This window comes from Cotesia glomerata, linkage group LG1, assembly GCF_020080835.1.
Source record: "Cotesia glomerata isolate CgM1 linkage group LG1, MPM_Cglom_v2.3, whole genome shotgun sequence".
Lineage (NCBI taxonomy): Eukaryota > Metazoa > Arthropoda > Insecta > Hymenoptera > Braconidae > Cotesia > Cotesia glomerata.
The window spans coordinates 37,118,497-37,135,004 of record NC_058158.1 but is presented as its reverse complement, the minus strand read 5'-3'; the positions used below and the strand labels follow the sequence as shown (position 1 = coordinate 37,135,004).

Sequence of the window (16,508 nt, the reverse complement as noted above, 5' to 3'; positions counted from 1 at the left end):
ATTAGCTTATCAAATAATATTAATATTAATTCACTTAATTTAATGACGTAAATCATTGTTTACTTGGATCCTTTATTTGGAAAAATTCAACGTTAAATTTCAATCGGAAGTTTTGTAAAAGGAGGAAAATAAAATTGGTAAAGGGTACTGCTGAAATACGAACGACAGAATATAAACAAACGACTCTTCATCAGACGTTTCAGGCGCTTGTTTGCTTCCGAATTCACTTGTACAAAGAATAAAACGATTGAGAAAAAAAAATAATCTAAAGAAACCAGACGTGATGTCCCTTCTGCAATTCTAGACTTTTCAAGTTTTTCCCTATACTTTTATTTTATTTTATTTATTTTATTTTTTCTCGAGCTTTTCTTTGAACTCCTGCATCTTTTGTTTGTTCAACTCATTTTATCACACGTATACACTAAATCCAAGAGGCGTTAATTTTATTTACTTGAATTATTACATTATGTATTTACTATTTCTGAATTTTCTCAGAAAACTACCTTTTCTTTCCAAGATTATTGAAGATAACTTTTAAATTATTGACTGAATGCTCCGATAATTTTCAATTATTCCAAGCTTGCATTTCAGAGTAAAAAATGAACATATTTATTAAAATTTATCAGTATAATACATTGTAATGGATCCTCGTTACGCACGAGCGCTTAAAAGTGCTTCTGTGAATGATGTAGAGCAATTACATCTATATTTTTTCTTGTTTTTAATTTTACGCCGACATAGTAATTATAACTGCCTCTTTAAAATCGCAACAAAGTAAAGAAATTATCATAATTGTTTGAGGAAAAAAATTATTTAACATCGTATTTGAGACAGCTGCGATTATTTGAACCACACGATAGTTATTTAATTAGATCTTTCATAGAGAGCTTAGGTGTTGAGCATAAATCATATTGAATTAACTTTCCAATAACCCAACGCACTTGTTAAATGTATTTCTACTGTTTTTATCAGCAATGTCATAATAAATATACTGTTACGTAATTATATCTGTTAATCGACGTGATAAAATAATTGAGTTTATAAATACTTGGATTTTTTTTTTGTTAAAATACAAACGCAAAATAATCAAGTTATTTAATTTTAAATTGAAAAATTCCAGATCATTAGTAAATTACTTTGAAAATAAAAGTGATAACAATTATTATTAATTTTTGGTTATTGTCATTAAATTCAATAATAACAATAACAAAATAATCCATACAATTCCATCGATTTTTAAAGCATGAGCAAGTGTTTAGTAGCTTTGTGATAAAGCTCCTGACATATATTCAAGAAGAACCGGGTTCGATTCCCGGCTAGGTTCCGATCCTAATTTTTTTTCAAATTTATTCTTTAATTTTAATAAATTTTAAATGCAGCAACTGTTATTGAGTATGGAAATTTTATTTTCAAAGCACTTGAACAACATATCACAAAACAGACCGCTTTGGCAAGAAACCAATATCAATAATGATAATAATAACAAATAAACTGAAGTGAAATAGAAAATAAAAATACAAGAAATAAGAAAGATTATGTATGCATGAAACCGATTAGTAATTATCGTAATTACAAAAGTTTAAAGGTACTAAATAAATCCAGCACGTGATATCTTAAACTTTGCATGTCTTGGATATTTACTTGGAGTTATTTCTCATAATTTATCCTAATAATTATCTGAATTTCCTCTCAACTCAGCAAACGGAGCAGCTTATTGTTGGAAGATCATTTTAAGAGATACAATATATAATTTGCAAGTAGGCTTGTACGTTATATAGGAGTATTATAAACACTTGAGATCATTCTCACTCTTGGACGTCTCAATAATATAGCAGGATGCCAAAGTACAAGTAGTAAAGCTCTATATTGAGATGGAGAATAACTTTTGAGTGGCCAAGCTCAAGTAAAGGTACTCTTCCTCTCTTTTCGTGATATATGACTCTTAAATCATAAGCTAAAAGAGGAGATGCAACAAACGTTTAACCATAACATCACACATGTTACATGTTATGTACAGCATCCTCCTCCTTGTACCTTTAAGTATCATCCGTACTGCAAACTCTGTACAGCAAACATATCAATCTGAGGGAAGGAATATTCACCTAAATGAATCCACTTATTTCAAAACTCGTCAATCATAATTCGTAATCATTATAAAAAGATAAAAAATATATAAATGTAGCCATTACTAAATGACAGCGTGTCTTTTAATAGTTTTTAAAAATAATCGAAATAATTTTTATTGATTTTTATTTGTCGTCATTATAAATAATTTAGGTAAACCCCGAGCTGAATAACACGCCGTTTTAAAGATAATTTAATTTGATAAAAAATATTTATTCACAATGTTTGAAGAAATTAATCATTTTACTGACTTATGACTACGTTAATTTGAATTATTACATGCTTCAACGGGTAAAATATTATTGTTATTAACTTAATGGAATTAAGCGTGTGAGTAAAAACCTTGTTGTAATTTTAAAATTAATGAGACAAAACAAGATTAATTTTTTATTAAAATTGAATTAAAAATTCTCTTGAACTTAAATAATAATTGTTGATATTTTATATTTGTATTGTAGCTCTGTTATTTAATTTAATGGTATGTCAGAATATAAATATAACAGAGTAGCATTCTTCATAGATTTAATTCCTATTCATTACATTGATATTTACCCTTCAATTAGTTAAAATGTAACACAGTGATTATTATCAGAAAAATACATTGAATAAAAATTGTTCTTGCTTGAAAACAACTCGAGTCATAGAATGTATCTGGGTGAAATAAAAAATATTATCGAGACCATAAATAAAAATTCTCCGAAATGGTGTTTCATTTAGCCCCCGATAGACGGTCCCATATACATACCAGTGGCCAAAGAACAAAGTAATTATATAAAAATAAAATTGATATAATTAAGTATAATAAAATAAAATAAAATAAAATAAAATGAAATGAATAAAGTTAGTATTAATTTAGAGTAAAAATTCATCAAAGGCATTTGATATATAATTATCTTTTTATGGTTTGGAGAGACTATACCATCATTGGACGTTGGACGTGCGTTCAAAAAAGGATTGGACAGCGCAGTTGCGATAAAAGACAAGAAGAACATACAAATATTCTTCCGTTGTTGTGTTGCCCGCCGACGACGTGGCGCGGGCCCACAAGACAAGCCATGAATGTTTAGCGGTACGATTAAAACGTTTCCCGGGCCTGAAATCGCATTGGGACGAATGCCGATCGATCCTTTATCTCCAGCAGAATGCCGAGGACTCACGTTTGATTTATGCCGCGCTCCTCTTTTTACTATTTAGCTCACCAGCAAAGTAATACTCTCGATTGAGAGTTACTCGTTCTCATATCACAAATGATGACACGTTTTTCAAAATCTAATAAATATTATTTCCCATCGTCTATACAGATATCTCTCTAATTATTGGTTAATATCATACTACAATTCTGATTAGTAATTGAATTGAAAATCAAAGTCCAACTCTCAATCTATTTAATAACACACCAGATACAAGATAATCATTATTGTTATACTTTAATTTTTAATTACTTTTAAATAATCTACCAGAGTCGGTTCAAAACGTGATCCAATATCCAATCGAGTGTCAGAGAACGTTAGAAAAATCCTCAACTATTTCTCGAGTCGTTCAGAGCCCCGGTAACTGCAGCTTCGCCATATAATACTCCAGTCTCCAGTCCAGTTACAGAAAGTTCAAGAAAAAAACAAGGAAATAATAATTGAAATAAGAAAAAAGAGTTGAATTCCTTCCTACTAGTTTAAAGACTGGCCGCTTGGCAATGATAGAACCATTTTTAAATTTATATTATTAAGAGAATAAGAAAAATTTTGTGTCCAGGATAGTCATATGACAAAAATCGGTTATTTTAGTGAAATTTAGTGTCATTGCAAAGATCGAGATTTGAATTTGTGCCTTTTCAAGGTTTTATATCATTCTCATCAATAATTAATTAATTATGATGTATTTAGGCTGCATTCGAAAATGCTCTATCTCTAGATACATAATTAAGAAATGACCTTGTATCTCATGAACTATTGACATTTTTAAAAATATAAGCTCATCCTGATGTTACATTCATCAAGACCTTTCATTTAAGTACCCACATCAAATTTTCATATATTTATATATATATTATATATATGAACATATGAAAAATATATCAAAATGCATGAGGGTACTCAAATGAAAGCTCTTGATGAGTGTAACATTGGGATGAGCTTATATTTTCAAAAACGTCAATATTTAAGAAAGTACAGTGCAATATAACATAATTAAAAAACGACCTTGTATCTTAAGAACTATTGAAATTTTTAAAGATATAAACTCATTCCGATGTTACGCTCATTGAGACCTTTCATTTAAGTACCCACATAATTTTTTCATATATTTATATATATTATATATATGTATATATGAAAAATATATAAAAATGCATGTGGCTACTCAAATGAAAGCTCCTGATAAGTGTAACATCGGGATGAGCCTATATTTTTAAAAACGTCAATATTTAAGAAAGTACAGTGCAATTTAACTAGAGTCATTATTCAATAAAGCAAAATTTTGTTTATTTATAGTTCACAAGTCACGGCAATCACATAGTAAGGTTGCTAGTATTTAATAAATTTTATTAGCTGTTAATAAATTATTTTTAGAATTTTGAAAAAAAAATTGAGTGTTTAGGCATTTTTTATAATCTAATAATTTTAATAAAAAAATACAGCAAGTAAAATAAATGATAATGGATTAAAAAATGATTTTATTAACAGTTATTAAATTGTTGCATCAATGTGGAGATTGCGCATTGCCAATAGAGTGGGTGGCCGAGAGGTATCGATGAAAAAGAATCCCGAAGAATGTTAAAAATAAAATATAACAACAATAAATAAATAAAGTAAGGAAGAAAGAAGAGGATAAGAGGATGAGAGAAGCTGATGGAAGCGAGTGGGAGGCAACGCGAGAAATTACCATATAGCAGCGTGACTTGGTACTCTGCACGCCTCATCTGAATAAATATCGTATTATAATTAAAAGAATCGTCAGATTCATAAATCAATGGCTCTTAGTTTATATATCAGAGTTCTCTATAATATGTACCACGCGGCGAAGGGCCCAACCGGCCGCCGTGGGGGGTCTTTCTATGCTAATGGCGCCCTCTCACGAAGATATCGCGCTTTTACCGGCGTTACATGGACGTGAATGTGTGGAAAGACTCGTCTACGTCCGTCCCTGACCTACCCCCGATACCCGATACCCGATACCCGATACCCAACGCTCGATGCTCTCTTGGGTCTTGCTCGGATCTCAGATGTTGCCGACCGCGAACGCTTATCAATTTGTTACGGATACTGTTTGCTAAATCAAATCAAAGGCCCAAGCGGGGGGCAATAAATAATACTGTTTAATATGTGCCTACGTCGAGTAACTCTCGACTCTTTACTCTTTACTCTTTAGTGGCTGTCGTATCTTAGTGGGCCTGATGCTCTCCTCCCTCATCCATCGATGCCTCTTTATTTTTAGCTTTATACACACTCACAACAACATAGCAACACACAACATACATTACACATGCATGTATTAAATTATTATTTTTATATTTTTATTGTTTGTTAATGTTTAAGCGGGTTTTACCGAGCACCGAGCGAGAGTACACGCGTTTACATCCAGACATTATTGGCCTATCGATCATTATACTCCGACGCTTGAGCTTGGCTCACCATTTAATCTATTGGATGTCGATCCTACCAGACACACTGTGAGATGTTGTCTGCGGTAACTGAACTAACGACCCAGCGCTTCTGATTCATTAAATATTTATTTATTTTATTATTCATCTTCAGTGATCTATAATGATAAATATTTATTTATTTTTCAAAAATTCAACATTTTATCTACATTAGCAACCTTGGTCACTATGTGACTGCCGTGAGTTATGAATTATAAATGAATAAAATTTTGCTTTATTAAATGATGACTTTTGTTAAAATGCACTGTATTTTAACAACTATTGACATTTTTAAAGATATAAGCTCATCCTGATGTTACACTCATCAAGACCTTTCATTTAAGTACCCACATCAATTTTTTATATATTTATATATATTATATATATGTATATATCAAAAATATATAAAAATGCATGTGGGTACTCAAATGAAAGATCTTGATGAGTGTAACATCGGGATAAGCTTATATTTTTAAAAATGTCAATAGTTCACAAGATACAAGTTAATTTCTTAATTATGTTAAATTGCACAGTACGTTCTTAAATATTGACTTTTTTAAAGATATAAGCTCATCCCGATGTTACACTCAGCAAGACCTTTCATTTGAGTAGCCACATGCATTTTCATATATTTTTCATATATACATATATACATATAATAAATATAAATATATGAAAAATTGATGTGGGTACTCAAATGAAAGATCTTGATGAGTGTAACATCAGGATGAGCTTATATCTTTAAAAATGTCAATAGTTGACAAGATACAAAGTCATTTTTTAATTATGTATTTAGAGATAGAGAATTTCGAATACACTGGCCACAAAATTTTGCTTATTATCTTAATAATATAGATAATTAATTAACATTTTTAGATTGACAATTTTTACAATACAAAAATGAAATTTTTTTGTAATTTTAATAGAATTTTAAAGATTCATCTGAGAGTTTGGGAACAAAGAAAATGCGCGCGCAGTAGTTTGGATGAGTCGAGCGTATTATAATACATAATAATAAAGAGCGGCGCTGCGAGCGCATCCGGCGATTGGCAGTGTCTGGTAAGCGCACGGGACAAATTAACATGGACCGCGGCGTGATTAACAAAGGACGATACAAATTAGATTAAATCGCCTGAAGCTGGGCGGCATCACCAACTCCGATATAAAGGCGACTCCATTCGTATGATGATACAGCTTGATTAATAGACAAACGTCATGCGATCTTTAAATGTAGTCTGTCGTTACGGACAAATGAAACGTGGCCTATCAATCCTCGAGCAACAATTAGATCTTTTGTGTGCTGTTGTTATTATCGTACTTGCCAATTATTTTTCAGATGATTGGGCATTAAACCGTATTATCATTTTTTCACCAATAACCCGATAAAAAATATCCTTGATTGGATTTTACAAAGCGGTAATTAAATAACTATAAAAATTATAATCATATGTCGGCTCAAATGGATTATACATATATTTAAAACACCGGACACCCGCACAGTGGGAACAGAAGATAAGTCAAGGCCTCAAGAACACACCCCGTACCCACCAGACGAACTATCTGCTCGCTGCATGGACCAGCCGACGATGTATTTAATTATAGATAATTATTAGTTATATATTATAGGTATGATGCATTTCAGATCGACGGCCTGCCGTTTAATTGATCGTCTTTAAGAGCTGATTTGTGGGTCTGTTTCTGCATACATTATGCAATATTAAGCAAGATAAATAAAATAACATTTATATTTTCTAAAATAATATAAAATTAATTACCAAATATAAAATAGATCAAATATTAAATTATAATTTATCCTTTAAGTCTCATAAAAGAGTAACTCAATTAGTAATAAATATTTTTTATATATCACTAGTCATTAAGCCTATATGTCTTATTTCCTACCTTATGTACAGACAATCATTTTGTCTCTATTTACAATTATTTATGTAACTAGAAAACATAATGTTTATTATCGAAACTTTAATTAATCAATTTTTTAAAAAATTTTACTCATTAATGTTTAGCCGTTGCGATGATAACCATTGCCATAGTAACCGTTGCTATGGTAACCGTTGCCAAAATGGTCACCATAGCAACGAAAAGCGACAACAATGAAAACGTCACATCAAATTTTTAATAAAGGATTTTGGGAAGTAAATAAAATAAATAAATGAATAAATTTTAGGAATTAATATAATGAGAATCTCTGTTGATAATAAATAGCCGATTGAGTGAAGCAGATGAGGAGATTATTTAGCGATGGGCAATCGTTCTGCAAGATATCGTTAGGCCCGATCGTCTATTACATTATTATTACACCGGAATATTATTGAGACGTAGTTTCAGCACGTCGAGATCACCGGGCGTATTAAAATCTTAAACTGGCTTATATGCGCGGATAGGATAAAGGATCAGGATCGGAGAATCCAATTCTCTCGTATACTCATCGCTGGTTATGCTATCTATATATAATATAATATAATATACGAAAGCCGCAACCGCATTGACTTTTATAGTTTTTATTTTAATTCTACAAGCCTCATGCCGCCAACTTTAGTCTCAATTCTCTATACCCGATCCTTAAAGATCCTCAAAGATGCAGATCCGACACGAAACATCATTAATAGTCATTTGCCGGATCACCGATTCCTGTAATCGTTTAGTTTGTAAGAGACTCCTTTCTTAGATCTTCCGTCTCTCTCGCATTAATAATGTAACCTCTCTCGCTTCTCAAAGCTCGTTCGTTTTCTTTTTTCAGCTCATTATTAAAACCACAACACACATCCGCGATTTACCGTCTCCGAAATATCTCCCCAAGGGTTAATTTGACTATCGAATTAATCATTCCTCGTCTTGATGTTATTATTGTTGGAGTAAAAAATAAAAAAGTGAGTAATTAAATGCGAAACTTGTATGTATCATTGATTTGTTCTCTCAATTAGGTTAAGCTTAAGGCTGTGCTCCAGATAAATGCGATGGAGAGATTGTCCAACGTTTGGTTTGCGTCGTCATCATCTGTCTGTGGGAATACAAAGACAGCCGACAATTCCATGGCTGTACACTATACATATATATGTGTGTGTATAATAATATAATGCATGTACATGGCATATCAGGGTGCCTACCGAAGGAGCAGGAGCTGAAAAAGTGGCTATGCTAAATAATAGGCCTCCTTCTCGCATAGTTCATTCATGATTCCGGATTCAGTATTCCTTTTAGAGAAGGGCAGACGTTGTCGTGTTCCAATGTATATATACGGCTACTAACTTTATAATATTCCCTCGAGATAAACTCAAGACTTAGCTCCAGACTCTCAAGACTCCAAGCTTGACTCTGAATTTTATTCAGAAAACTACTCCAAGTTTTTCTTTTGTATCAATGCATAGTTTCTGAGACTTGGCCAATATTTATTCTAATAGTTAATTTTTCTTTTTTAATTAAATAATAAAGAAAAAAAATTTTTTTGTTCAATACTAGACTTGCGATAAGGTTCAAAAATATTTATCTCTCGAAATCGTGTGGGCAGTAAAATTACCGAGAGAAAATAACAAAGGAAGGGACGATTTTTTTTTCAGCTATTAGTGTACTCCTATATAGTTTTCCCTTTTTTTTTTTTTTTTTTTTAAATTGAGGGTAAGTGAAGTAGTCTTAATGGCCCGAGTTGGGCGAATGGTCATACGGCCATTACCTTTATTATTCTCGAAAGGCAGGAAATATGACATCGTACCTCGTAACCTCGGTCAGGTAACATTAAAACATTCAGAAGCAAAGAGTGAACGGCTGAATTGAACATTGCTCTCGCGGATAAGATAGTCTTGTTTGTGTTTATGTCTGTAAAATTCTTACTGAAAAAATTTATTTGAAAATAGTAAAGTCGGTTTTTGGTTTTGAAACGAGAAAGAGATAATATATAGATCGATGTTATATAGATTGTAAGATAAAAAGGACGAGATGAAGAAGAGTAAAGAGAAGTCGATAGTTGTATGTCCTTTAGACGACACTGGCGTTAACGTTTTTTCAAAGCTTGTGTATACACATCAGACGTGCTTCAGATGCCAGTCAAGAGTTCTCCGAAGTCGAGAACGAGCAACCGGGCTCTAAAAAAGATAGAATTGTAACGGCTTCAACCACCGGTACTTGCATTTTAATTTTTTATCTAAATTAAGGCTCATGATTATCCGATGTATGTACATATTAAAATCCCTCGGACATATTTTGTTAATTTATCTCGTTTAAAGTCTACAACAACAAATATTCTCACTTCCGTTAGCTTTTTTATCAATACACACGCTATCTCCAAATCAGGTTCACGTTTTATGTAATTCAAAATTTTTATCGATTATAATTAAGAATCCAAACTTGGAATAAAGTGTGATTTTTGATAATCTAATCGTTGAATGTCATCACTCTTGCTATCTTTGTCTATTGTAATAAATAATAACATTTTATTAATATCATTTTATCGAATTCTATGTCGCTTATCATTGTGTTTCGTATTTTTATAAAATAGTTATAATTATAACAGTTTTATTATTATAGTTACTCTGATAAAAAATAACACTTGATTCAAGAGGACAATTATTGAACCAAAAACATTATTTTAAATTGATAATAAAGCTTTAAAAAAATTTATTAAACTCGGAATAAAATGAGAAACTTGATTTTGTAATAAATGAAAATTAAAATAATTCTCATACTTGAAACATATAAATATTTTTCTTGTACCTCTGAAGAAACAATTTTTTTGCGTTAACTTCTAGTTGATGTAATGTTCCCAGCATTCTTCCACTTACACGGTACGGAGCTCTTAAAGAGTCTTGCATAGATAATGAAGCTATAGCAAAAAATAACCGCTAACGGGTTTATATGCACACCATCGAACAAACTTGGAAATTTTTTTCAATCTCATCACCATATTAAACCAAACTATTTTTATCTTTTACTTTTTCTTTTTCTATCTTTCTCTATCCATCTATCCATCATTACATCATTTCCTGTTCACAAATGCTCGCCACGATTATTGTAATTCTAAAACAAAATATATGTATTATAACTTATAACATAACGTCCATCTATAATCAACTCGATACAGAACACTGTGTTTTCAAACTCATTACAATAATTTATTTTATTTTTAATTAATCGAATCAGAATACATAACCGTTAAGTTAACTCGAGCTCATGACCATTAATTAATTAAGCCGCCAACTAATAAATAAATAAATAAATAAATAAATAAATAAATAATAAAAATAAAGTAGAGTTATTATATTTAAGAGTAAGCAAATGAAATGAAAGAAAGAAAGCTAAAAAATAATTGAATGGTTGAAGGTTGATCGGTAATGTCCAGGTGCGAAAGGACGTCACTTCCTCTAATTTCTTGAGTCGATACGTCGTGAATGCAAAGTACCTTGTATGTACTTGTACGATTCTCCTTGTATAAGCCAAAGACCGCCGGGTAGGAAATAAGAGACCCTGCCAGGTAGTCAGATGAGAGAATGATGCTGATGATGGTATTAGTGATATGATGTTCATGTTGATGTTACAGTACACGTGTTGGTGGATGAACAAGATAGAGAGCCTCGGAGGATCAGACCAGAGAGAAAGATAAAGATAAATCATAATAATACACGGAGGAACAAGAGTAAGAGTAAGACGCATAGCAAGTGAGGACGTGAGGAAGAGTAAAGGCTCCAGGCGAGGTCACCCACCGCCCCCACCTAACTCCATACCCTTATTAACCGCCGCCGGGGGCGGGACACGCTGTAATGAGCATCCAAGAGGTGCTCAACTTCAACACGTCCATCCTTAAACATTTCATTCCTGGCTCATTATTGATATTGATATCAAATATAATCTCATCGATGCTCCCAAGACATGATGTTGATGTCTTGTAAATCTGGCCGGATGAATGAGGACACAGGGAATAAGAAAGCAGGCGGTTGTCGAGCAAGACACCCGCTAGATGATCGAGCGATGTTATTTTAAGTTTTCCGTAGGGGGCTGTTGGCTGCCTCTTGCCCTAATCGGCTGTCAGCCCTCCTATGTCGCTTATTTATTCCTCATATCATCATATCTGTATCTAAGCCACAGCCAGATAACCCGCGAGTGAACAGACCCCCTGCAGGCAGCTCCCTTTCCCTTTTTTTACATATAGCTCGACGAATTCATACCCCAGAGCTGAGAGGGTGAATTCAAAACGCTTTACACTCTTATAACTTGGACCTGTTGATTCACCCTAAGGTAGTATACATACTCTAAACCAGAAGTTTGAATTTTTACAAGGGCTTTAACACCCTTTTTGTTGTTCACTACAGACAAGACGCGATTGATGACTTCAGACCACACTCAACGATTTCTTGTTTTATTTTTATTTATTATTGTACCTGCTGCCATTCATTGTATTGTTAATTGTGCTGAGAGTAATTACTAGGTTTAGATACGGTGAAAAGAGCTTCTGGCGAACTGTTATGTCGTCAAGGAACAGTTGATAAAATTCTCAATTGGCAAATTTAATGATAATGACTTTTATATTATTTTTAATAATGAAAATAATAATAAAAACACCACCGGATATAAAGAGAGTTTTTGCAACCCTCTCCGTTCCTCGGTATCTAAATGAAGATGAATCGTTTCTTGGATCATGAGCCGGGAATTCATATCATTCTACAACAGCAAGGACATTTAGTAAGTTAAAAAATGTAAAACGCTAAATGCGCGATGTCAAATGAAATTCGACACAGGAAAGACCTAAATAAAATTTTATAATTCCAGCGTGGTACATTTCCGAGGTAATTTATCATATTCACGCAAATTTTTTAAGAATAATATTTTTTGCCTGGTGGTCGCTCGTTGATGACGATACGCCTCGGATAACTTCATAGAATACGATCGTAAAAAAGAGACTGCAAAGGGGAAACAAAGGACACACCGCTAACGTTTTTACTAACTTTTGAAGCAACTTCAAGGATACATCTCCCTGAGAGAATGTTTCGTAATGGTTATAGTTTGTTATAAACGCTTTTAAATTATATGCATTGTTATACATTTTAATTGTAATTGCTTATTTACTTTTTTTTCCCCGTCTAATTGTCGATAAACAATAAAATTATTTTTTTTTAGCAATAAAATAGGTTTAAAAACTCACCGTAAGATCTATCTACGATAGTATCACAGGAATCTGAAACAAATGATTATTTTTTATTAGTTTTTATTTATAAATTATTATTCAAACTTTCGATGAAATCCCATAAAAATATATTATATTTTATTTTATGATAATTCACATTTTCTGTTTGATAAATTCTTTGAAAAAATAAACTCACTAGTAATAAACAATAATTGTCATGAAATCACAATGAGTTACATGATTTACGAGCGCTATTTTGTTATTATTATTTATTTGCGGTATGCAAAAGTTATATATAAATTTCGTAACCTTATAAATATTAATATAAGTAGGTATTATCGATTAAACAAAGTTATCTAAGCGATTGATACTGGGAATTAATTATTCAGGGAGAATAAGCGTGGTAATTGTTTGATATTTGTTGGGAAAATATTCTGTTGTACTGTAACAAAAGTAAGAACAAGCTAAGAGAAGAAGGTACGCGGTATAGGCACATCAGTTGTCATAAATGCTTGATGAAATCTCCGACAGTGCACAGCGTGCTAATGGCCTCATTAGATATTACAGCACCTGCAGGAGTCGAGGCACGATTAACTCCTCACTCTTTGCATGCACAATTTATTTTGTCAAGTGAAATTTCATTTTATTTATCATCTAAATCAAAACAATATTAATTTATTCAATTTTATTTTTATTTTAATTAATTCATTGATAAAAATTTAATTGACTAAAAATTTTTGAACTAAGCAATCGTTTTTGCTTTGAATTAATTTTACTTAATCAAAAAATTTTTTTTTTCTGTTTATAATAATTTTTTTAATAAAATAAAGAGTTAAATTATTAATATTCTTACCAAAAAATTAATTAAATATGACTTGGTTAAATAAAAAAAAATTTTGATGAATGAATATTTAGTTACATCTTAATATATAAGCAAATATATTTACATATAGGTATACGGTGATATTTAAATATTTTCCGTGAATTGAGAGTGACCACCACGAATCTTAATGTGAAATATACCGGATTGAGAAGTGCGAATAGAGGCCAACGATAGACAATAAATATTAAACAACTTTCCACCTGTCGTCTTACGTTTCACTTCCCTCTACAATAATATATATACTTAACAGCGTACGCGTTTAAACGATTGTTCTTCCTGTATTTCAAATTTAACAATGCAGTGTATATCTATATATCTACAATAATAAAGTTTTGAGGTATAATCGCACGACACTGAGCCGAAATAAAAATTCAGCAGTTCCTGCTTGAAACAACTCGATAAAATAACTGCTTTAAATTCGTTAATGCTTCTTCTAAATAATTAACTTGTGATAACAACGACGCACTAAAACATCGCTTAACCATTTACCTGATAGACCTATAGCCTGTAACTTAATAATTATACGGTCAAAAAAATAAGTTTTATCTTGGTTTTAATTACTGATCGAATGGAAAAAATTATTAAATTAAGGTCATTAGGAACAAAAAAATAGAGAAGAGTAATTAAACAAGAACTATATTTTAAATGGTTGAGGAATTAGATTTTAGAATAATCATTACTATCAACTATCATTTATCGGAATCATTTTTTACTTTTTATCAAGACTGTTTTGACAAAAACAATCGATACATTTGTTATTTTTTAAATAAAATTATCTATGATAAATGATTTTTTTCAATTTAATCCTTCGTCCGAAATATTTTTCAAGTTCCTGATAAAAATCTAAAAATAAATCATTAGTTGGTCATGATCATTATTACCTTTGGTACTATGAAGTTAAAAAATATGAATTAAAAAAATAGTATAGACAAATGAGAAGCGATGAAAAATAAAAATACATCAAATACTTCTCGTGTGAATTGTTTTATTGTCTTGAATTTATAGAACGTCTAATACCTATCTTATAAGCTGTGAAATAACTCGAGGCAATAAATACATCAACATTTTTATTCAATTTACAAATTTGATAAATCATTTATTAAGCTTATTGTTATTATTAAAAATATTTAGACATAAAGTTAATTAATTTAAAATAATTTTCTAGCAGAAAAATAAATTTTGTAAATGAAAAATAAAAAAATTTATTTATAGGGGAGGAGGGGGGGGGGGGGCAAAATGGGGTACTTAAGCAACCGTTATGATTTTAAGGACTTAAATATGCTGATTTTTCTCGTTTTCAGTCGTAATTGAAGGAAAATAATCAAATTTCAAGTTGCTGTAGAAAAAAAATTTTTTTTTTGCGGGCAAAATGGGGTACCCCCTGAAAAAGTGAAAAAAAAATTTCATAATCCGAAAATGAAATGTTGTTAAAAAAATAACATTTTCTTATCGATAAGTCTACGAAAGAACCCAGAGAGATGAACAAATCACCCAAAAAAGAAACATTGTTATAGTTGACGCAATATTAAATTCGCTCACAATTAAATCCAAAAGACTTTAGCTTGCTTTATGTTTAAGCTTCTAAACTCGAGTGAACTCAAGTTCCTTAGGAGTCTTTTTATAGAAGAACCATCTGATATCAGAAGATCTGACAGAATTGCAGCGAAATTTAATAACATTCTTTTCAAAATGCCAAATTTCTCGACTACAATCTACGAGCATTCATTTGTAATCTCTGCAATTCGAATCTGGAAAGAGCTACCCACTGAAGTCATAGAATCACTCAGCCTAGACTCCTTCAAAAATAAAGCTTTTGAATTTTTTGTGAAACTAGAACGAGAAAATGTACTATAAATGTCAAACAGGCCATTTAAAAATTTAAATAAAAAATTTACATTCTAAATTACTAAAGTATCTAATATGTTACCATTGAAAAATTAGCTTTCAAATATTGCTCATTGATTCTATTGTTGTTCTCATTATTATAAATAGTACAGTACTGTTGAATTTTGCAGCTATATTATTAAATCATTCAAAATTATTAACCTCCTTAAAATATGATGATGTTAGTCTTATATATTTAATATTGTTATACGTGTACTTTATTATAAAAATTATGTATATTATTGTCATTCAGCTAGATTGCTTTGACATAAAAATTGAATAAATAAATAAATAAATAAAAATATACTCCTAACAAAAATTGAGGTAGCAAAAAAAATTTTTTAATTTTGTAGTAATTTTTGACGGGTTTCGCTTGAGTAAAAATAATATCAAGATAAAAAAAAAGAGTTCCCTTGAGAAGATTCTAATTTTTGGATCTCCTGGTGAAAAATTTTTCAGACATAGTTCTCACGCAATTCCAAGCAATAACACGAAAAAAAACATTCGTAATTTTTTTGCACTCTCTTTCTTGGTTTAGGGATTCAGGAAAATTTTTTCAAGTTGAATGATCTTGTAGGCCTGAAGATCTTACTTTTTAAATTAAATATCTCACAAGCCTACCAAATGATTTTGAAGAAATTGGCGGTCTCTGACACAGTTTTCTGAGCATTGATAGTTAAATTATGACATCAAAAATTATCCGAGAATAAATTTCGAAGTTATTTGAAAAAAACATTCTTTTAGAATGGTTAGTTTACACAGAAAAAAAGGTTCACTTGAGCCAAGAAAATATTTTTCTTCCTAATTATTTCCTTGAGCGAAAAAAAAAATTTTCTTTTTGACACAAGAAATTT

General features: G+C 31.0%; 1 protein-coding gene across 1 annotated transcript in view; it reads right to left on the bottom strand.

The window, feature by feature from the left end:
* Positions 1–16,508, bottom strand: part of LOC123261850 (POU domain, class 2, transcription factor 1-like) — a 75,950-nt gene that overhangs the window by 43,288 nt on the left and 16,154 nt on the right. Inside the window, exon 2 of the mRNA XM_044723710.1 lies at positions 12,906–12,938. Coding sequence (XP_044579645.1) covers positions 12,906–12,938 — 33 coding nt within the window. The remainder of the gene's footprint in view (positions 1–12,905; positions 12,939–16,508) is intronic.